General features: G+C 35.7%; 1 protein-coding gene across 1 annotated transcript in view; it reads left to right on the top strand.

Moving 5' to 3' along the window:
• LOC115904473 (probable ATP-dependent RNA helicase DDX10) overlaps positions 1-23,073 on the top strand; it is a 47,626-nt gene that overhangs the window by 17,273 nt on the left and 7,280 nt on the right. Inside the window, exons 10-12 of the mRNA XM_030949936.1 lie at positions 8,914-9,015; positions 15,762-15,849; positions 21,442-21,530. Of these exons, the coding sequence (XP_030805796.1) occupies positions 8,914-9,015; positions 15,762-15,849; positions 21,442-21,530 (279 nt within the window). The remainder of the gene's footprint in view (positions 1-8,913; positions 9,016-15,761; positions 15,850-21,441; positions 21,531-23,073) is intronic.

Below are 23,073 nucleotides of genomic sequence, written 5' to 3'. Positions count from 1 at the left end.
TTAGACCGAAAGAGGTATGACTAAAGCCTCTTAAGAATAACGTGTATTTTGGTGCTTTGTGAGTACTGGAGAACACACACACCTGTCAAATTATGGACAGGTGAAAGGGGCAGGTGATAGAATGATCTTACTCTGTCATGCAGTTATAAGCTCTGAAGCTCATTAATACTCACTGGGGCTCTCCTTAAGTAATTAATTTCACACATTATATGTGTGAAAGTGAGACTAAGAAGCCTTAAGAGTAATGTGACAATAAAACATTTAAAAATGCAAGTGACTTAATACTATATTTTTCAATGGTGGAAGCTTGATTTTTATTTCTCTTTTAAATTGGGAAAAATATTTCAGGGATATGTGTCTTGGGTCCTGAATAACCTGAACAACCAAGATGACAACTCCTTGTTTTGATTATTTTTCTATTTTTATTTTAAGACCCACTGAAGCACTTTGAATGTTGTTTAAAAATAAATACTATATTAAGACCCTCTCACATTGCAGTCAAGTCATCATCCTAACTCAAGTTAAGCAAAAATAGCTGCCAGTGGAGGTCACAAGATATTGTTGACACCACATTTAACTTGGAATTCACTTTATTAAATTCTCTAAAATTAAACACTGTATCCTAGCTACACTCTTGACAGTGGCCTCTGAATGCTGCATTTGTACTGTCTGGCACTGTGTTATCTGCTAGAATTTGCTTCCTAATGGAATGGTAGGAATGTTCCTGTGCGCTGAACGATTAAGTGGCCAAGGTTATTACCTGCTGACAGGAAGCTATGCTGTTAGCTGGAATAACATAATAAATAAGCACATGTATTTTAACTCAGCAGAGTGGACGCAGCTGCTGTGGGTAGTGGATTGCTTCCAGTGTAGGCTGGAGCAGTCAACAACCTCCCAAGGCCTTTTGAAATCAGTTTATTCTAAGACTAACTTGATAAGATTTGTGAGCCACAAGAACCAATAATGATTCTTGTCCATTATTTCTTGTGACCAAGGCTGGCTAGCAGGGACACTCACCCAGTATGACTGAATGGAGGGGACTGTAGTTCTGTGGTGAGAGTAGAACCCTGATGGTTCTCTGAACTTGGCTTCTTGCCAGACAGAAAAAGGACATTAAATGGTCAGTGGAAAAGAAAATGTAAACTGAATCAATTAATTTCTGACTTCATAGCAAAATTTACTGGTTATTTTTTGGGGATACTGAACTACAGTGTATTCAATGGAGAATAGAAGTGAACAAAGCATTAGAAGTGATCTAAAGCAAAATGAAAAAAGAAAGCCAGTTCACATTTTGTTGTTTAAATGCTCTGTGGGATGTCAGACTGTTCACAACCCGTGGTAAGAAGCTTCTTTTCCTGGGTGAATCGAGGACTTAGCAGTGAACACTGGCTGTCTGCTGCATTGGGTCAGCTGTGAATAGTCGAGACACTCTCTGGTCTCCTGTAACTTTTATTGGGCTGCTTTGGTAGGACTTGCTGTGGATGGTACAGCACAGTTTCAGATTGCAGTGCACCCAGATCTCTTATTAAAGTTTTGTTGTTTTAAGCAGAAATGCATATTGCAGAAAGAGGCCATTGATCATGTAGATGGGATAGAAATTCCAGTACGCATTTATTTTCTGTGCTCATTTGTCATTTAAAAAAACAGCAGATCTGTATTATGAAAGAAACCTGGCAGTGTAGAAGTTATAATAAATGGCAGATAAAACTCTTCCTATTCCTGCCTGGAAAAATACTGTTTTCTTGGTTTGAAGCTTAGATTTCACCAGTCCTCATTATGTCACAAGGCCAGAAGGTATTATGATTGGAAATAAAGTTTTGCCTCAATTGAGCCTAGTATTGGAGACCTAAAACTGTTACTTTGTTTAAGAAATATGTTTAGAAATAGTATCTTCTGTAGTCAAATTTAATGGTTGAGTTTTAAAACAAAATATGAATTACTGTATTTCTGTAGAAGCCCTTGGGGGTAGATTTGGATTTTAGTTTCTCTTTGTTAAAGGATAGTGTGTGGGTGAACATATTTATTTGTTATGTGTATCAGATTGAAACAGATCTGCTCAGAATAAATTTTTTGGATATATTTTTATAGATGTCTTCCATTGTTCCGTTATACAAAAGTACAACACAGACAAATGCCTGCTTCAATTGAATGCTTTTTCCTTCACTTCTGTAGCTGTTTTAAAAAAAATTGAAAACAGTTTCAAAATTAAATATAAATTACATAGTAGAAATAGTATGACTCACTCTTTGACTCACTCACTCACTTGACTCACTCTTTTTTCCTAATCCATCTTGTATTAAGCATGATTGTTAGGTTATTAGCTAATAATTCACTGCTGTTTCTTTCAGTCTTTCCAGGGGCAAATCTTTGCTGGAGAAACAAGAGTCTGTGCTGCTTTTTGTATTTTGCTCACCAGTTTTTCTGCATGATGAAATCGTCTTGTTCTTGATTCTTTATTGAAACTAAAATGATATGCAAAGATTTAGAGAGCATTATTTTTGCAAAATGAAGTTGTCCAGATTATTTCTGTTCTGAGAAGAGTGTGAATGGTGTGTAGTGAATAAATGATTGCCTTACATAGTGAGTAACTTGGCTTCACAGTGGAAGTAATTATTCAATAGTTTTGTATTTATAGTTTTGCAAGTATGTATGATAAACAAAGGGTCCGTTAGAAGAAGAGTGAAAATATATAATTAGCGTGTATCATCATGCACATGCAAAATCAGGCACATTTATTGGGATTGGTTTTGATGCTATTCTAAATGCTTAACTTACTGACTTAAGTGTTTTGAGGAGAGCGGTGTCTTACTTGCTTCTGGTAAGTCTCAGAAAATTTGATCTGAGTGAGAATGAGGCAGTTGAGCAGTTGGTCTGGCATCCCTAGTGCCCAATTTCCTTTCTCTGAAAAGGTTTACTGTGGAGAGTTTCTGCAATGCTAAAAGTGTCCAAAGGTGGCTTGTTGGCTAGGAATGTGATACTTTTGGAAATGGGCTTTGATTTAAGCTCACAAGCTTGGCAATGATACCTTACTTCCTTCTATGTCTTTTGACAGATAAGATGATAGCATATATTGATGCTATCCATGCTGGCCCAGTTAGACTAAAATTAGATCTTTAACCTAGTCAACCTGGTAAAGTCCTATTCAAGTTACAGATTAAAAAAAAAACCCCACAAAATACTTGGTTTTGAGTATGGTGGTAAATGTGTGACGTCCAAAGTATAAAAAAATTATACTTATTTTTCCTGCATGTTCATGTGTGGCAAATGTCTTCAAAAATGTAATCACTTCCTGTATATTGCATTTTCTGTAATGGGAAATACTCCAATTCAGGAAACTGTTATGCAAGTATCTTTATATCTGTAACCCTCCTCCCCCAAATTTTATGACTGTCTCATCCTCTGTTTTCTCCTTTGCCAGTTTTTAAAATAGATGATTTTTTCTTGCCAAGCAATGCAGAAATACTGCCTTTAACTCTGGAAATTTGGCGTCAACTTATGTCTTCTGAGATACAAACGTTGGGGAAACATGTTGTAATACATCTGTTGGAGACAACCTGTATAACATTTTCTATAATGTCTGCATATCTATGCACCTTATCCTTACAGTTCCCTTTCCATCACTTTTTTCCTATTGGATATTTGCTTTTCCAGCAGAACACTGGTGCCTGATGACCTTCATGAGATGGTTCCCATTCCTGTTTTATTCTGTTACAACCACAGCTCATATGTCACTGACGATTAAAATGTGGCACATTTGACTGAACCGTATGTTACAGTGGTCATGGCAAGGATGTAGAAGTACTCTGAATGTGGTTACAACAAGCTCAATTCTAGCTGCTTGGCCAGGTGGAATTGATTCACAATCAGTATGCTTTCTTTTATTGCCTTTGTGATAATGGTAATGTTTGCTTTAATGGTATTGCCTAGGGGTATATGCAGCTGTGGACTGGATCTGATCAAGGATGGGTTAAGATAGGGTAAAATTAGGCAAGAATTGAGTATCTATTTGTCCTGCATGAAAACGATTTTTTCCTCATCCTATCTTCACTGGACTATTGCCATTCTTTTTCTTCATGTTTGATACCAGCTGTTGGCTGTTGGCTCAGGGTGATTTTTAGAAGTTTTAAGATAGATTCTGTCACAGTGCATAAACTATCCTCTTAATTTTAGTGTTTGGTTTGTTTTTTTTTTTTTAATCAAGTGAAGCTATTTGGCAACGTTTTGTGTTTCTTTGCTAAAGGAATGGTGTTGTGAACATTTTAAAACCATTTTTCTCTACTGGTAATTAGCCACTACCACATTGTTGTAAGTAATTTATCCCACTTCCTTTTTGTCTGCCTTTGGCACTTGCTCTTGATTGTAGGCATCTTTCTTTTTCTCATCTGCAGTCACTGTAAATATAACCCTTTGCTTTATAGCACTAATGATGATTTTCACAGCTTCCTGCTTGCAAGTCGTGATTGAGTTGCAGAGAAGTTGTTTGCCTTTTTCAAACATATTGAAGTCAGTAGACGCTAGAAAACAAAGCAGATATGAACTAGAAGTGATTTTTTTTTTCCTCCAAAAACTTTCTGCAAGTAAGATGCAATTTTCCATGGACTTGGAATAAACCATATACCCTTAGAGACTGTTAAGATCACAGTGCAAAGATGAGTCCCTTCTCTGGTTTCTTGATCACCTTGAAGAGATGACAGGATATCATCAATTATTACACAGTCCAAGAAAGTTTGGTTACTTTCAGGTTTTTAATTTACTTTTCTTCAGCAGAGTCAAAGTGCCTACTTATTGGATAATAAATCACCAGTGTAAATTAGCATTTTAGGACAGATGTTTGGTTGTGGTGATGATGGACAACTTGAAGGCTGCAGTCGGCAAGAATAGAGAGAACTTCTAATATTGTCTCATCTGTAGAGGTAGTCCTCCGCCTGAAGAATTACAGTAACCAAGGTTGTTTCTTCATTGCTTTATCATCTGTAAAGGTTTAAGCATTTTATTTGTGCACCAAAAATAATTACAGAGATGTTCCTTTTGTTTGCTTTAGTGGAGAATTTTATTCCTGTAGGATAATAAGAGGTGTCCTTTTCTCCTGTGTTTTAGACATTGTAATGGAAACAGATTTTAAGCAGATCTAACTGTTCTTGTTACTGTTTATGCCAGTTTTTAGTAGCTTGTCCTTTCCTAAGTTTGCCAGTATGGAAGCTTTTAGTATGAAATATGCAGAGGTAACACTTTGGAAAAGTTAAATTTTCCACTGAAGCCTCTCTTCTTGAGATGATCTTTAACACAATATTTTTCTGATTAGCACATTATGAGGTTGGGGATTTTTTTGAGAAATAAGATAATACTCTGCCTAACTAAACCTCCTTTTTTATAGGCTGCATTTTGCTTTCTTTAACTGAATGTCCACTAAACAGATAAAAACCTTCCCAGATGGTATTTAAGATCCTTTGGTTTTTATCTTTATCAATTCTGTGATGTTTTCATTTTTCTGTGTTTAGCTCTGAAGAACAGTGTTGTTATTAAACTGTTTGTTTTAATTAAGTCACGATTATGGTATAAAGGGCAAAGACTGTTCCTCCGTAACTTCAAATATTTTTAAATATTGGCATTTAAAAGAGAATCTTTCCAAAACATGTATGGGAAAGGATTGTGCTGCATCAGTAGTTACCAGATATCTTTCAGTCCTTTAGAATTTCTGAAGACTTAGCTCTGAGAAATATTTCTATGTTGCTTTTTTTTTCCTCCTTAATAGGTGGAAAAAGATGAGAAAGTAGAGGTGCTTGAAAATCTCTCTTTTCCAGATCTATATTTTCATGTGGTTGTTTGTTTGCTTATCTGTGGTACTACTTTGTCTACATAAAGGCTTTGCAAGACTTAATGTAAACATTAAAATAGTTGTTGTCCATAGATACCAGATGTGATGCTTTTTTGGTGAATTACCTGTGGAAGGTGTCTTGGCTTTTTTGGTGAATTACCTGTGAAATGTGCCTTTAGGATTTTTACTTTATGAAGCAATTACTGACTCAGCATACAAAGAGTTTAGCACTAATAACACAAAATCAATTTTTAAGGGTTGGAGTGAAGGTTTATCTGATCCTGCATCCTGTTTCAGAGTGGCCTCTTGGATACTGGCTGGAAAGTTATAAAAACAAAACAAGCATAGAATGGTTTTTCCCCTACTGTATCATTGCAGATTTTGATTTTGTGGCTTGTAGAGAGGATATCTGCACTCCCTGCCCTTTGAATATTTCTTCTTAATTTCTTTGACACTGGCCTTTCACAGTGTTTTGCACACTGAATAAAAGAGATATGATAAAGAAACAATTTAATAATTCCAAGTCAGGCACTCTGTGATAAGAAATACCACGAGCAACAAAACTACACAAATCCATGCCTTTGGCTAACTTTAAGGAATCTGAAAATATCATTTGTATGTTTATACAGTGCAATCAAGACTTTTCTTGACAAATGACAAAGATTGTTAAGAGATTTAACAGACATTTTTTGCAGATACCAGATCATTCACGTAGCTCTTGTTGGAGTCCTATCCTTTCATATCATCTGCTTTGGAGAGAAAAGTAGGACTGCATTATTCTGTACTCTAAATTGGTGAGACTGGTATTGGCAGCAATATTATCTCTGTCTTCCTGTCTGATAGATACAAGAGAATATTTTCATCCTTCTTTCCAACAGTGCTCTGAGAGCTCAGGTTCTTTTGATGAGTAATTGGGTGTCTTGGTAGTATGATCATCAGTTTTTACAGTAAAGTACATAGTCCTCTAAGGTTCAGTGGCTTTCCAGGATTTCATTGCTTGTTCAGATAGTGGCAGTGCCCAACAGGTACCCACCTTGCAGGTATGTAATTTGTAATTTGGTTAGGTTGAAATACATAGAACTTCTGTAAAACGTGCACTTGGTCCATGTAAGCAAGTTCTTCCCAACCTTAGTTATTGTATAAAGGGTGCAGACATTCCATGGGATGTTTGTCTTTACCAAGCTGGGACAACATACTTGGTAAAGATAATAAATTAAGACAAACATATGTATTGTTTTAGAACTCTTTTTTTGATCGATTGTACAAGCTGATATTTTTTGTATTGAGGACATTGTAGGTGTACTAATGAAATGAATTTAAATCATTATAGTTTTTGTACAGTACCAAAGTACTCTTATCAATCCATGTATAATCAGTAAATTTACATGATGTTGGCATGTAACCAAGATTCTTCTCTTATATAAATTTTATTTCCATGTAAAATGTCAAAATCTAGAATGTAAAGCTTAAAATTTCATGATGTAAACATTTACTAGACACTTGTAGATGATCTTCAGAAGTTGGTATCCAAACCCATCATACATAGCATTGAAGAAAAAAAATCCCAGGCATCCAAGAGCATTTTGTTGTGATTTTTCAAATTCATCAAATGAAAGCAGAAAGCTGTAATAAAAGCTGTCAGACTGTTTTAACTGCAGATTTTGTTTCTACTTGCATTGCTTACTGTGCTGTGACAGATAGTGTTTATAGTTTTCAAACAATTCTGCAGTACTGTTTTTGCCAAGTGATAACTGTTTATCCTTGGAGAAATGTGGGCTCCGTATATTCCACTAGAAATGATTTTTATCAGTTTTAATGGTATGATTCATGTTTGGTATGCCTGAGAATATCCTTCTCTGCTCCCTGGCCTCCCTAAAGAAGGGATTTTAAAGCTGCTCTACAGAGCAACTTAGCAGTCTTGTTTTGCTTTGTCCTACACATTGCTCTCATCAGTTGGTTATGAGTTGAATTCTGTCCAATTCTGGCATATTTCTGAAATTTAGTTGGAATTTTGTTTTTGTAATGAGGGACTGTGCAGTATTTTCTTACCAATCTGTACTCTTAAGAAGTATTTGTAAATATAAACAAGGAAACAGTATATGTGCTACAGTGGATAGAGACTTGGTGCCTGCAAGGTCATCATTACCCACTTCTTCAGGAGACCCTAAACCTACTGTGTTGTTTGCTTACTAATGCTATAGGGTACTTTTTTCTACATGAATGTCCTGGAGTCAGTAAATGTGCCAAAAGCAGGAACGGATATTTTCTTGCACAAAGAGAAAATGCTCAAGAAGGTGCTTTAAGCATAAATTAGCTGATTTTTTTAATGTCTTTGCTAACCATGTATCTTGAGTAATTACCAGTTCATCTACATTTGATACAGCTGTTAAGTGCACTGAAGAGTGAATGCTAGATATGTTCTTATGGGATCAGTCTGATTATATCTTTTCTTTTGCATCTGGAAACTGCTTCTATAAATTAAAGAGCTCCTATTTTAATGCTTTTCTTTCTTTGATGTCACTGTGAACCTGTTAGCCTTTACTGAACATATAGCAAGGGGTTGTTATTTGAGACCAAGGCATTTATCCTTTTGTAACCTTTCCCTGTCTTTGGCTTGCAGGATATGCAAAAAGAATCAGTTTTTACCAAGTGTTAAACCTTACCTATTTGATTTCTTCTCAAAATCAAACCTTACCTATTTGATTGCCTATTGAAACTTTACCTATTGGCAAATGCTGAATGCAAATAGCTGGATTTTCTAGTCCTGTAGTCAAAGTACACTTTGATCAAGTGCTATTTTTTTGCCACTAATGCTTCAAACCGAGGAAGGAGAAGATTCACTGGTGTGAACCCATGTCTTAGCCCCAGATGTTTAGAACTCCAGACACAGTTTTAATATCAGCTCAAGTAGGGATATTGGCAAGTCACTTAACTGGTTTGCCTCTTCTTTTCCCTTTGTTAAGTGAGAGGTTTTGTTTGTTCTTTGGACTGTTTATAAGGAATCAAATGTAAATTCTCATTGGCTATTGAAAACATCAACAAAAACTGTAATTTTTTTCATGTTTGCTTGAGGTTTCTTTTTTTTTCCTTTTGATCAGGTACAAAGAAGGTGGTGAAGCTTTGTTAGTGTTGCTTCCTTCAGAAGAAAAAGGAATGGTGGAACAGCTGGCACAGAGGAAAGTACCTATCAGTGAAATCAAGTAAGTGTCTAATGGCCTGCCTGTTATTCAGCCTTCTTTCTGCAAGAGTAATATGTGATGAGTCTATGACAATCTTGATAAAGTGCTTTAATTGCCTGAAGCTGGACAAATCAGGGAAATGAATTAGTTTTGGTAGTGTTGTAGAAGGAAAAGACCTTGAGAGGTTACCTATTTTATTGCTGTTCCCAAAGGCAGGATGAGCTGCACAAATAATTCTTATCAGATGCCAATTAATATATTCAGTTTCCCAAAGAGACCTCATCCGTACTCAGCAGTTACTACCATTAACATTTTTTCTTCAAGTGTCTGATAAGACTTGTAAGCAATTTAAATGAAATATTTCTTTTGTCTTGAGCCAAGAATATATGGAAAGTGATGTATTCTCTTAGTCTCTGCAGCTTCTTTTTATGTAACTGAACGTGATAATGCTCTCTTTCTCTTTTGCAGATTAAACAATTACAATTTCTTTAATCCATCCCTGTATGTTTTTATTGCTGTTATCATTTTTGTTTCTCTTATCTGTTTTTTCTTTAGTTCTGGACTATTTCTCCAATTTGTCATGACTTTTCTAAATCAGTTAGTTGAAGGACAGGAAGTTAAATATGGTCATTTTACATACTAAAAAGAGGGTTCCAAGGGAAACCTATAAAGAGCTATGCTATCTGTACAAATAGAACTGCCTATAGAACAACAAGCAGTTGCAGAAGCATAAAAACAATACCAGGTGAAAATAAAAAAAAGCATATTTCCATTTTCTGTTAAATGCAGAGTAATGGATATGTAGGAAACACAAAAACCCTAACTGTAAAAAGGGTTTTTGAAGAAAAGACCACCACTAAAAAATTGATGGTAGTTTCTTCTTTAGCAGCTATAGGTAGAAAGGAGTTTGCTGTTTTCTGAGCCTGTCAGTCTGATGTTGAATTAAGAGAGAAAAGCGAATGTGAAGGAAATATGGAAGAAGCATTGAAAACAAGCCAGAAAATGTGATATCAGCCTGACTCCATTTTTAACACTTAAAAAGTTCAGGTCGCACCATGCCAAAAATTGTACAGCAGTGATAAAGGAAATCAGAGAAGAATGACAAGGTAGAAAATGTAAGTGTGGATGTGAGCAAAGCTAGGCCTGTTTTACTTTGAAAAGCTGTGGTTTGCATGTGAAGATACAGGTATCTAAGCAAAGAAGGGAATTACCTATACTGAATTTCTGTGTAGAACAATTGTTTTTGAGAAGAAATCAAATTAGGATGAAACCTTAGGTGGTTATTTACACCTCATTGCTTAATCTTCAGGTTTGCTCAAAATTTACAGGTGGACATTTCTTCAGAGAACAGAAACAATGCATATAGCACTTTCTGGATTTAAGGTTTAGTTTTATTTTTTAAAAGTATTTTTCTTGTATAGGATATGCCATTTCAAAGGCTCTTCTGAACTGTACCTGTGACTGCTATTTCTGTGTAGCAAACTGAGTACGCAGCAGCTGGTGAAATAAATCCACCTTTTCTGGTTAAACAAGTATCAAATCCATGTAGGATGTGGATGAACTTCAATCATAAACAATTTTTGCTAAAACAGTGAAATAAGGACTAGAATGCAGTCCAACAACTACTTAAAGACAACTCAAACAAAACCTCACCAACTGAATGTGGATAATATCAGTAAAGGAGCTGAAGTCTGACATTTTCTTTTCTGTTAAGCATCATAGTGCTTTAAAAGGATCTGTTGTATAACAACTGCAGTAAATTCTCCCTTTCCAAACTTCATCTTTTTCCTTCTTAAAATGGTAGTTACTGAAGTAATTTATCTTTCTTTCATATTCAGTAAATAAATGTCTGATCTCATGCACATTATAAATATTTCCCCTTTCCCATTTCTTTGTCAGCTAAGCTTTTAACTTCATAAATAATGGTGTTAATTGTTTGAACAGCTTATCAAAGGAAGTGGTAAAAAAAACTCTTTAGGCTGTATTTATCCATGTAAATAGAAATCCATGTTTTTGTCCAGGGATAATAATCCAATTTTAATAGGGCAAATATTTCACCCCCAATAAATGTGCATTATATTTATAATCCAAGTTAGGTGAGTCTCTAGAGAGACATTAATGGTTGCATCTCTTAACATATTGTTGTTAATCTGATGTTACTTTGATGGAAAACTCTGCTGCTTTATTTTTTTTTTAATAATACCCCAGAAATTCCTTCTTGTACCAAGCCACCAGGACATATGTATTATAAATACATTTAAGAAATATTCTTAATTGGAATCATTATTAGAAAAGTCAAGGGTTTTGATTGATATTTTAGCATCCTGCCCCAATATCTAGTTTTTCAATCTGCAAAATAAACTTTAATAGAATTTATAACATTATAATGAAGGGGAATGCTTTCACTGAGAATTGTCTGCCTAGTGTGTTATGATTTAAAATTTGTAGCATTGTCCTTGTAAAAAGCTAACTAAAATCCTTAAAAAGTTATTCTTGTAATTACTTGTGGATTGCAAACCAGTTTAATTCTAGAAGTGTTTAACTACAGATTTTCTCATGAGGTTTGCTTCCAGCCAGTTTCCCAATTAATACAAGGCCAGTGTGCTTTGTCAGTTTATAAATTGTTTAAGAAGTTGAATGAACCCATGGATCATGTTCCAGGTCTTGTGGCGAAGTCTTCTCCTGTTGCTTGTGCTTATTCACCTAATTACAGATTCTTAAGAATTCTAAATTGGGAATTAGAAGATAATGAGCATTACTCATTGCCAACAGAGTTAAACTGTTCAAGTTTCTGAAATTCATTCTGAAAGCTTTTTTTCAAAAACTTGTTTCTAAAACATTGTGTATTCAAGTGTTTGTTTGGCTGTTCTTACTGACCTGTTGTCTGGTACAGTGGTCATAAGAATGCTGTTACTTTTCTTAGTTTGTATTTTCTGGTTTGCAAATGATTTTTGATGTTGTTTTATTTAATATAGACAGACCTTTTAAAACAGTTCCATAATTTGAAAGTAGAGAAAGGAAGAACATTTCCCTAATACCTGTTCAAAGGTCTGGGGTTTAGGCTCTTTCCTTAATTTTCAGTTTTAGATCTAAGCTGCCAGTAGAGGTTTTCAGTAATCTAGTCCCTTCTAATTAGCACAAGTTGCCAATTTACAGGTAGTGCTTTTAACAGTACATAACTTCTTCATTGTTCAAAAAGAGCAAGAGAAAGTACGAAATATGCAGTAATAAATACAATATCGTAGAGCATTTAAATGTGGCAAAAAGGTACTCTGAAAGTATTAAATGGTTTGTACATTTTTAAAGGGGTCTGTAATCTCCAAGTTTACCATGCAAGCTGTAAACTTAAATTAGTTTTGGTAGTATTTTGAGGTTATTTTGTTGCATCTAACTTTGTTGGTTAAAAATATAAGAGCTGCTTACTCAGGGGTTGCCAGAACAGATTTTGTGTCTAGAAAATTTTACCCAAGGAAATGCAAGTATATAGATACCCATGATGTAGTATCGCTTTCTTTAATTTTATAGCAAAAAAAGGTATTTTTTGAGGAAAACAGCAAAAACAACAACAAAACACCTTTTTTCCCCTTCTTTTTTCTTTCTCACGCTGGATAATATTTGGATGTGTATCCCACACGTTGGTAGTGTTAATATAGGGGATCTGTTAAAACTCAGTGCCTCCCAGTTGCCATAGTTACTGTAAGACTGGTGTCACTATTCAGTGTGGTTCTACACCAGTGTGTGATCTGCTGGATGAGCCTTCCTTAGGTGCCAGCCCTTCCCCCTCCCTCCAGCCTTCAGATTGTCTAGTGGAACCATAGGGAGCCATGTTCCACAGTGAGAGGACAAAGCAAAACCTGCTGCTGCTGGCTGGAAGCTGGGTGGAAATCTGGGAACTGTTCTGCTGCATCAGGGCAGCAGGGTCTTTTAGGTGGTTGTTGATCTTTTTAGCTTAAATTCTACTTTGGAGAAAAGTGGGGGAAGGACAACGCCTAGTTAAAACAGTGCTTATATCCTAGTATATAAACCAGGGAAAATGAGAGGAAATCAAAATGTGTATCAACCAAAAAATTTGGAGATAAGCTGTCTGATCAATACATAAGGCCAGGCAAACTGGGTTCATGTTTACATCATGGCATAGTCAAGTGTGGCCATTTATGCAACTGGTAGGCAAAACTGTAGATTGAGAAAGTTGTACTACTTCTTAAAGGTAAGATATGTGATTACAGAGTAAGAAATAACCAACCTACTTAAAATGGCAGACCATATTATAAAATCCCCTTCTAGCCTTTGCATAGTTGGTTTTAGCTCATTGGTTCTTGCCATTTAGACAAGCTTATAAATTATGATAACTAATTTCAGTGTTGAGCTTTTAGGTTTGCTTCTCCTAATAGTCACATGCAAATGTATTATTTATTATACAATTTATTGTAAAGAGTTTTATTTGTTCAGAAAGAAATTTGTTATAGCCAAAATCCAATTTAAGAGTGGCCAGCTTTCTCATTTTTTGAATCTCAGCATGAGAGGAAGATGACAGTGGATGACTGTCATGATACAGTGTTGGAGAAGAGAGAATTTAGTACTGCTTCTGTTTTTTTGGTAATCAGTGCTGCAAATTTGCTCATTCATTAACAAACACATAAGCTCAAAATGTGCCTGGGGTACCATGTTCTTAGTTGACATTGCTTAGATTTATACCACATTATCTTGCCATTCTTTTAAATGTGAAGTGGCTTGTACTTGTTTGTGGGGTTTTTGTCTTTTTCAAACCCTTTTCTTGCAAATTTCCATCAAATTACTCAAAATTTAGATGCAGTCTACAAATGTGGCTGTATTGTGTCTCAAATTGTTGTCTATTATGCTTGGAGCCTCAATGACACATAGTCCCTTAAGAATAATGAATCATATTCCTAGAATAATCAAGTCATAGAAAATAATGAGTAATAGCATGTCCAGGTGAAAATTGGAACTTCATGAGCATTTTGAGTTTGACAGTGGCAGCAGGAAGTAGTTTGCAGTCTCAGCTACTCTTTGAGAAGTGCTCCAAGTCCATTTTTTCATTACTTCAAGATTTCACATAGACCATGTTTCCCTATTTTATGAGAATGTACAACTGCCAGATGCTTTCCTGAAACCAAACATGACATCTACTGTTTCTTTCCCATTCTTAAAACCTGCTAATGCTGCTATGGAGGAGAGTCAAACTGATGAATCATATTTTGCTTCTGACTAAGCTGTGTTAGCTGTTGTGTATTTGCTTTTTTTCTTTAGGTCCTTACAAATTAGGGTTTTTTTTGGTATCAAGAAAAAGTTAATTGTTTAACTTCCTTTTTGCTCCCTTTGAATATGAGCACTGTTTTTATATGGCCTTTTGGATAGGATTTTTTTTTCCTTCATCTTGGTGAGTTGTTAAGTTTAGATACAACTGTGACTCCAAGTGCTTTTACTTTCTCTAGTTGCTATGGAGCAAATTTCTTCTGACCCAGCTGATTTATCAAAGTACTTGGTCTCCCATGATTTGTTATTCTGGTGTGAGCTTGCACTCTGCTGTAGCTGTTGTTAGCTGACTGATTGCAGCTGCCACTTGGAGTGAAGACAAGGAAAAAAGGCACTGGCTAATTTTAGGGTTTTGAGGTCATCTCTTCATAGCCTTCCCATAACTTAGCAGCAATCCAACACTTTTCTGGACTGTCTAACTACTGGTGTTCATATTAATTTTTTTATAACTCATGCTGTCCCTTCTTTACTTTTTGTATCATTATGTTTCAAAGATTGGTTGTTCAGTTTGTCCCCACTCAATTTTTCATGCTTCTTTTTTTTCTGTCTTATGCTTTTAAATTTTTAGAGCAAATTATGTGTTGTCTGGAGACTGGAACTCATGGTTCTTTGATCTTTCACTAAAACTGTAGCTAGTAGTGTTTGTGTACACTGTAGTTTTCCCCTGGCTGTATCTGAACAGAGTGAAGAAATTGAAATTGTAAGGGAATGAAGCTTGATATCTGTTTTCATATTTATTAAGAATAACCTCCCACCATGTTTGCTAGGTTTTATGATACACTGGGGTGGCAGTAGCAGCTCAAAAATAGATGAGATTTGGCCAAATAAATCTGCAATAATGTAGGTATCACTGGAATAAGTTTAAAAATTCAGAATCTGGGAGAGGACCAGATATCTTTTTAGTAGGTTTAATGGCAATTTCTATAGTGCAGTCAATATTCTTTATTTACTTGAGAAGCTCTTAAATCTGTTTAATCTCAATGTCCTTTATTATTGCTCACCTGGCTATTTTTTCTATGAAGTACTTAAATTTCAGTATTCCTGGCACAATGAATCTTATTTAAGCTTTTAAAAGTGCTGACAATTTCCTTAGGAAGACTTGTATTTCAGTATAAAGTAGTACTATAATTCATTATGCTGTTTCTGTATTTTTGCAGTATTTTTATAAAATCAAGAAGTTCTTCTCTGCTGATTCCTGCTTTGCTTTAGAATAAGGTTCACCATCTTCCATGAAAACTGTCTGAATAAAACAACTGCCTTTTGTCTTTTGTGCATTATTTGTTTAAGGAATGTAATCTTCATCCTTAATATGGTTCCATTCTGTGCTATTTCGGTGGTAATAGCTCTGTGCATATTAAAACAATGCAAAAGATGTGAAGATGCTCCTGAGAACCTAACAGGTGCTTATTTTGGAATGTTCTAATAATTAAAGCTTGTTTTTTTCTTTTTTTTTTTTTTTTTTTTTGTTTTGTTTTTCTTTTTCTTTGAATTAGAATTAATCCCGAAAAACTTACAGATATTCAAAAGAGGCTGCAAGCATTTTTAGCTCAAGATCAGGAGTTAAAAGAGAAAGCTCAAAGGGTAAGTCATCTGCTACAGTGTAATTCTTGGGGCATGTTGGTTGAATAGAACTGCAGTTGGAATAACTGACTAGCTCAGACATGCCCTAGAAGCAGTGTTTGAAACTGAAGAACCACCAGAGATAATTGAACACTTGTATTGGGAGAGAAACATAATTTAGAGAGAACCAGAGTCTTCTGAGTGATGTCCAGTGACAGAAGAGGAGGCAACAAGCACAAATTTCTGTACAAAAAGCTCAGTTTAAACCCTTAAAAAGCCTTTCTTGTGAGAATGGCTGAACACTAGAACAGCAAGAGTGTGCAGTCTCCAAATGGTGGTTATTAAAAACTGGGTTCCTTCCTGAGCAGCCTGCCCTAGCTGACCTTGGTTTGTCTGGATGCTTGCACTAGATGGTCTCTGAAGTTTCTTCTCAACTTCAACTACTTCAAGTTTCTTGGAAAGCTGGTACAAAAAATGTCAAAATAATTCTACTAATAAAAAAGGTGACTTAAAAATAGCAGATCACATTACTTGACTTGAAAAGTTAGAGATATGAAACCATGTAGGCCTCAACATGCCCACCTTGATCAATTTTTATTGTCATATATCCTGAATATATGTGACAGTTTGTCCTTTCTCAGGGTAAAATCCAATGCATCGAATAAAGCATTTTAAATTTTGTTTGGATTTGAATGATCAGCAAAGTAGCTTAGAATAGCTCGTCTGGGTAAGATGAAGAATTATGTGAATGGGTTTATGAATGGGATTTCTTTGCTGTGCTGGTTAACGCTGGGAGACTTCATGGACAGACAATATGTGCATTTCACCACATGTTTATCAGGTTTGGGGAAGGTAGGGACCCTTCAAATAATTAAGTAGGTGCCTGGATGAGAATGAGCTTGGTTGTAAAAGATACTTTCTGTGAAAGGTAGCCTGTGAAACATTTCTGGAAATTGCACTGCCTCTTGCCATCACTAAACGTGTTTGCTGACCTTTCCATGGTTTTGTAATACTTTTAGGCCATGAACTCTTTGGAATAGAGCTTGCTACTTTTTTTATTGAGGCACTGCAACATGTTGGTTTGTTGGGGTTTTGTTTTGTTGCTGAATTGTGTATATCATTAGCCTGTGAATTCTGTAGTTGTGTCAAGTCTCTTCAAAACTATACAAAATCAAAAGCTCAAATTGAGATGCAGGAAAACACAGTTGGAAGGATAATAGTCAAACCTTTCATGTCATTTTTTCTTATATATATATATATATATATATACGTATATATATACATATAGGTCAAATTAAAAGAGTACCACCAAAGACCACATGGTGAGAAATCCAGAAATGCCAAAGCCTGAGAAATACATGATTGCAGAGATTCTGGATTAGTGTTAATAACTTTTTATTTTTATGAGCTAGTGTGGACACTAATGACACTTGAAGGTATACTGGTAAACCTGAATGCTAGGGTAAAATGAGAAGAGGATTGTGAAAGCTTAGAGAAACCAAGAGTTTTAAGCTTTCTGTTGAAGTGGGACGTAGAATGAGTCAAGTAGAAATATTTAAAACTCTTGAGATTCATCTCACCTAGCTTTAGATGTCCTCTGTGAGTTAGTCTGCCTGAACTTTCTTTTATAGCTGATAGAGTAGAATAAGCACTTCTACAATGCCTCCTGGCACAGGTACCTTAAAACCCCTTTGGGATGGATGGATGGATGGATGAATGGTGTTTTTTTTGTGCTGCAGAGGTAGGCTATGTGATGTGACCTATCTTGGAGGCCTGCAGTAGGGACACTCAGTGAGTCAGAGGAATGCCATTCTTACTTTCCTAAACAAGGAGATTGAAATCAAAGTGCCTGAGGAGCTCAGTGTGAGCTTTGTGAATAAAATGTCTAAGGCAATGTTCCAAGGGAATGCTTTTAAAAACTATTTTTGTCATTTAGGTATTCCAGGTTTTTGTAGTGCATAAAGCATTACTTGAAGCAGTGTGGAATGTCAGTGTAAGCTTCATCCTTGCTGCACAAACCAGAGGCACTGGTGTCACATTCATCTCCAGCTGCCACGGGAAGTTGCAGCTACACCAATTTATGTCAGAAGTGACAGAGCAGCTGGCTGGGGGAGGATTAGAGTAGGAGTAATCCAGCATCATTTTACTTGGAATGAAAACACCAACAAACCTCTGTTTCTGCCTTGGGCTTTTTAAGATCTCTTAAAAGGCAGAGAAGGATCATTCTGAATTGAGCAGAGGAATGATAAAATTTCAAAATAGCTCAAGAATAAAATGAAACATGGGCTGTCTGTCAGTATTGCAGATACAAACTTAAATTTGTTTGAAAAAATTTTAATTGCCATATAATTACCATTTGAGGCTATTTTTGTTGCAGTTTTTAATTTATGGATAGCAGAGAAGTGTTATTCTTGCAGGCAAGCTGTAAATACATTCAGTTTTTGAAAAACTTGGAGTATGGACAAGTGGTTTATCACAGAAGCGTCCCTCCTTAATAAGGTTTAACTATGAATGTTCAGACATACTTTGCAAATGTGCCCAAGTAGTCTTACATGTCAATGTGAATAAAACAATAAAATACATGCAAATAAATCCTGACCTTGGATCCTTATCTGAAATGCTGGATTTCTCAGAGGCATGGGTGTTACGTTGTCTAGCCTGTCTGTTGCAAGCTGCCAAGTTCTTGACATTTGTAGTGTAAGAAATAAATTCCCAACCTGCATGGACGAGATAGCAGTGAAACGGCACAGCTGTGCAGAGAAGTGTGGATAGGACAGTAGTCTACCATCATGTGATGAGGGCATGAGGCCTAAGTTATTGCATCCTCTAAGCTTGTTGATTTACTTCAAGGTGCCTTTACTTTTTTTGGAAATAGAAAGTTCTTGATTAGTAATTGCTTCAACAAACTTCATGGTTCATTTAGTGGGACGTGGCTCCCCTGCTATTGCTTGGAAAGACAGTTTGAATCAGATCGGAGCTCCTTTGAAACCTTTGCAGTTCTTCTCAAGGACTGATGCTGCCTTTTGGCATTTCTTGTAATTTTAATATTTAATAGGTCAGTTCAGCCAGTTCTGGAAAACAGTTTAAAAAAAGAATCTTTTTTTCTTGCTAGTTTGAATTGTGGCACTGAAGTGATGTCTGTCCATTAAATTCTTCATGGCACCCAGAGAGATGTGCAGGGTGTTACAGCCTGAGATTCCAGCCACACCCTGTTACTTTTGAATTACTGTCAAAACAGCACATCAGTTGAATTGTGTGCATTTTAATGCTTACAGCAGTTATCTAGGAAATAGATCAATAAATCAAAATTTAGAAGTAGTAAATTCCTACAGCATGGTACTTTTTTCTTATGTATTTCTAGTACTTGTACAGTCATTTCTGCTGTTTTTGGAGACATGTAGCTACTGTTGTAGTAGAACTGTAATATGTTAATGATGCCCAACCATAACTTCTTCCATAGAAATTACTGCATATAATATTTTTGCAGTGTTCAGTTATTTCAAAAAAGCCTTGAAAGTGATATCAAACAGCAGGTGTGGCCGGGGACAACAGCAATTGTAAAATAGCAGGGAAAAAGTTCAGACTGACTAAACTTGTTCTCCCTCAGCTCCAGTGTGTGTGTGCAGGCTGAGGAAGTCTCAGGATAACTGAATAAAATCCAACTGAGATGACAGAGTTTTAGACAGAGGTTGAAGTCAACACACTGAAATCAAAAAAATCAAAGCAAATGGCTTGATTTCTCTTCTTGTAAAGTAGAACAGGTCTTCTATGCATGTTTGGTGTTTCATTCTTAATTATTGTGGGGCTTGAAAAGCATGCAAAAGGTGTGTTCTTTCTGCCCTTTATAGTTTGTTAATTTCTAGACCATGTGTACGAAATACATGCCAGAAAGGTAAGTGGATGGCTTTATCGGTTATGCAACAGATAATGAGATTTCAACCCTGTAGCAAGTAGTGACTCATGTGGATATTCAGATCTGCAAATCTTAGATTCACAGGAAGGATACTTCTTTTTTAATCTACTTTTTTTTCATCTGTCACTGCAGAGAAAAAAGAGGCTTTCATTGATTTTTGTCACTTGCTAGACAGCAGTAGATTAATGAGATCTGTCAAATTTGAAGCCTTTTCCTAAATATTCTAATTACCTTTGTAAAATGATTAATAATTCAATGTGAGCAAATAAGCGTTTGATGTAAGTATTCCACATCTCAATCTTGGTAGCAGCTGAATGAATTGAGCTCACACTTTCCACAGCTAAAATTAATTGAAAGACATAATCGGGAAGGAAGCTTTACCCAAAAACCCCTCAGCATTAGGAAAAACCAGCAAATGAAAATTTACTTTCATAGTGAATTAATGGGCAGTTTGCAAAGTATATCTCTTAGCTCTACATACTTACAATCAATAGTTTTTATTTCTGTTTACTCAGGGGAAAAGAATGAGTTTATAACATTGTTTAATTTACTGTCTTATCTTTCATTTTACCTTTTGAAGTATTTTTTCCTCTTACAAGCATTTAAAGGATCCCTCTAAGACATCAGTGCTCCTGACTGTTGGGTGTTTGCTCCTCTATCTGAGGTTAACAAGAAATAGATTTTTTTTTTAATTCCACATGAATTATTAATACAGTGGTTTTCTCCAGTAGGTGCCTGTACATAACAGAACAAGGGTGTGATTATAGAATACTTGAATGTAACTCTGTGACCTTAACTTGCTGTTGTTGTTAGTGTTTGATGGTTTAAGCCTCATGGTAGGAGTTCTAGCATGTGTCAGAAATAAGGTTATGAACAACAGAAATCCCAGGATCTTTTTTGATACTTGAAATATTCCAGTATTTATGCTGCTGCTGCTAGGTAGAACTAGACTATGTATAAAAGAAGTGTGAGAAGAAGAAGAATCTTTCCTTTTGGGAAGGACGGCAGGAAAATGCAATGCAAGATTAAGTTATTCTCCTGTGTAGTGCTTCCAGTGTTTTTGGAGAAAGTCTATGATTAATTGAGACTTCAACCTTGGATTGGTCTTAGTAGGTGTTGTATAGTGAATTTGTCTTGGTCAGCTGAGGTGCATTCATTGACTTTGTGCATGTGATGAGCTGATGGTAAATGCAAGGTAATATGAATCATCTTAGACCACAGTGAAGGGCAGCTATATTGAGTTAAATAACTTCCTGCTCGTGGCTAAGATTAAGTCAGGACAGCTCAGATTGATAGCAACAAAGTTTGTTTGAAGTTCCGCATAATTTAGATATTGGAATAGCATAACAACATTCAGAAAACCTAGGAGGAAAAAATCAAATTGAATCAGTGATGTTTCCTTCTGACTAATCTGTCATATTTTCTTTGTAGGAAAATATAACATGACATGCTGTTGGGAAATTCAGTCAATTCAGCCAATGTGAATGTAATGAAATATTTGAGCACTTGAAGTTGTATCACTTCTGTAATAATGATAAATTTTTGTCTGATGAGTACTTTAAAATTTCCATCTGAAATTGATGATAGACTACCTAATAGTGAAATTCTATTTTGTGTTAGAGCAACAATATAATGTTTGTTTCTTGTGTTGGTAATTGAATGGTGTCTTTTTTTGTTGAATACTTCTATTTTTCTTTCAGTGTTTTGTATCCTACTTGCGTTCAGTTTACTTAATGAAGAACAAGGAAGTATTTGATGTTTTCAAATTGCCTCTAGCAGAATATGCTCTGTAAGTATGGTCAACTTAAAATATGAAAGCTGTATAGTGAGATGTTTTGCAGTCTTTAAATAGCTGTTTTGATTGTGTTAACACACAGAATTGCACTTCTAGTCTTCTAGTGTATTTAGTTTCATATTCATGCTGAGCTTTTGCATATTTTCAAGAGCATTCTAAATCATGTGTAAAGGCAATATATGCTGTACAGAGAAATAACTTAGGGCACAAGGTACATTTGCTATATACACTAGAAGACATAACTTCTGATATAAAAGGATAGAGAGTAATGTTTTGGTGTTTTGTCCCTCCCCAGATTTGCCCTTCAGCCTCATAGCTAAATACCAACTTATAAAGTGTATTATTTAAAAAGAAATTCGAGATATCTAAAGACTGTGTTTTGCAATCTCATTTTGAGTGTGATTCGGACATTTCTCTTTGGCCGTCAATTACTTTTTCATTTGGTAAAGATGAAGCATCTGCACTAGATTGAATAGCATCTATTTTGCTGTGTCTATTTTTGTACATGTATGTGAATCATTCCATATTTTGTATGGAAGGGAAATTAATTTTGACAGGTTGACTGTACAGATGACAGCCCCTTGAAATTGTTTTAAGATGTGAATTTTTTGAAATCTCACGGGGACACAGGGTAGTTGTAAGGGAGCAGCAAGGTGTTCAAAGGTTCACAGTAAATTAATTTGATATGTGTGGGATTTCATACAGAGAAGGCTAATTTGCCAGCACATGGTATAATGAACTAAAATGTGACAAATTACTAGACTCTGGAACACCTGCTCTTTGTGTGCTGTACTGTCATTAACATGATTATGCTTTTTAAGATACATAAACCTATTATAAAAGATGCTTTTTAACTTCATGGACTGAGGCATTTTGAAAAAGGAGAACTAGCATAAGCTCAAGAATTTTTGCTATGTGCAATGCCTGACCCTTCTCTTGTGCCGTTTGTCAGCATCTTTAAAATCTGCTGTAGGTCTTACTGTGCTATGAATGTAAGGAATAGTGGCAGAAAATTAGGGCTAAGAGGGATAACCATGCAAATTCAGCCAGTGTTAGAAACAGACTAGCAGATGGTGGTAATGCTGAATTTTCAGAATCCCTGTGCCTCTTTCTGGATTTCAGCATGGTTTGCCATCTAGTATCTGTAGATGGAGTAATCTACAGTTCTGTTCTTCTCAGGTCTGTGTGCCCAAATTTGGACCTTCCTCAAAATAATTCTGAGTCTCAGCTTTGGAAAGCTACTAATGTCATTCCTGTAATAAAATGGAAGAAACCAGTCAGTTGTTTGGAGAGAGTAGGAGAGGTTTAGTCAAGGCTGTGAAATATGTGGCAGTATAATCAAAAAGTCAGAAGATAATAAATCTGGGAGATAATTTGGAGATTCTGTTCTAGTTTGTTGGCACTCTTCTTCCCCACTCTCCAGACTGCTAGTCTAACTAAAATACACCCTGCAGTTCAGTGCACAGCCACTGATACATGGATCAGTCATCTTCATTTATATGAAAGTCCCTCAAACTCTGGTATGTTTGAATTTTGC

Source organism: Camarhynchus parvulus, chromosome 1, assembly GCF_901933205.1.
Source record: "Camarhynchus parvulus chromosome 1, STF_HiC, whole genome shotgun sequence".
NCBI classification, from domain to species: Eukaryota; Metazoa; Chordata; class Aves; order Passeriformes; family Thraupidae; genus Camarhynchus; species Camarhynchus parvulus.
This window is presented reverse-complemented; position numbering and strand designations above follow the sequence as displayed.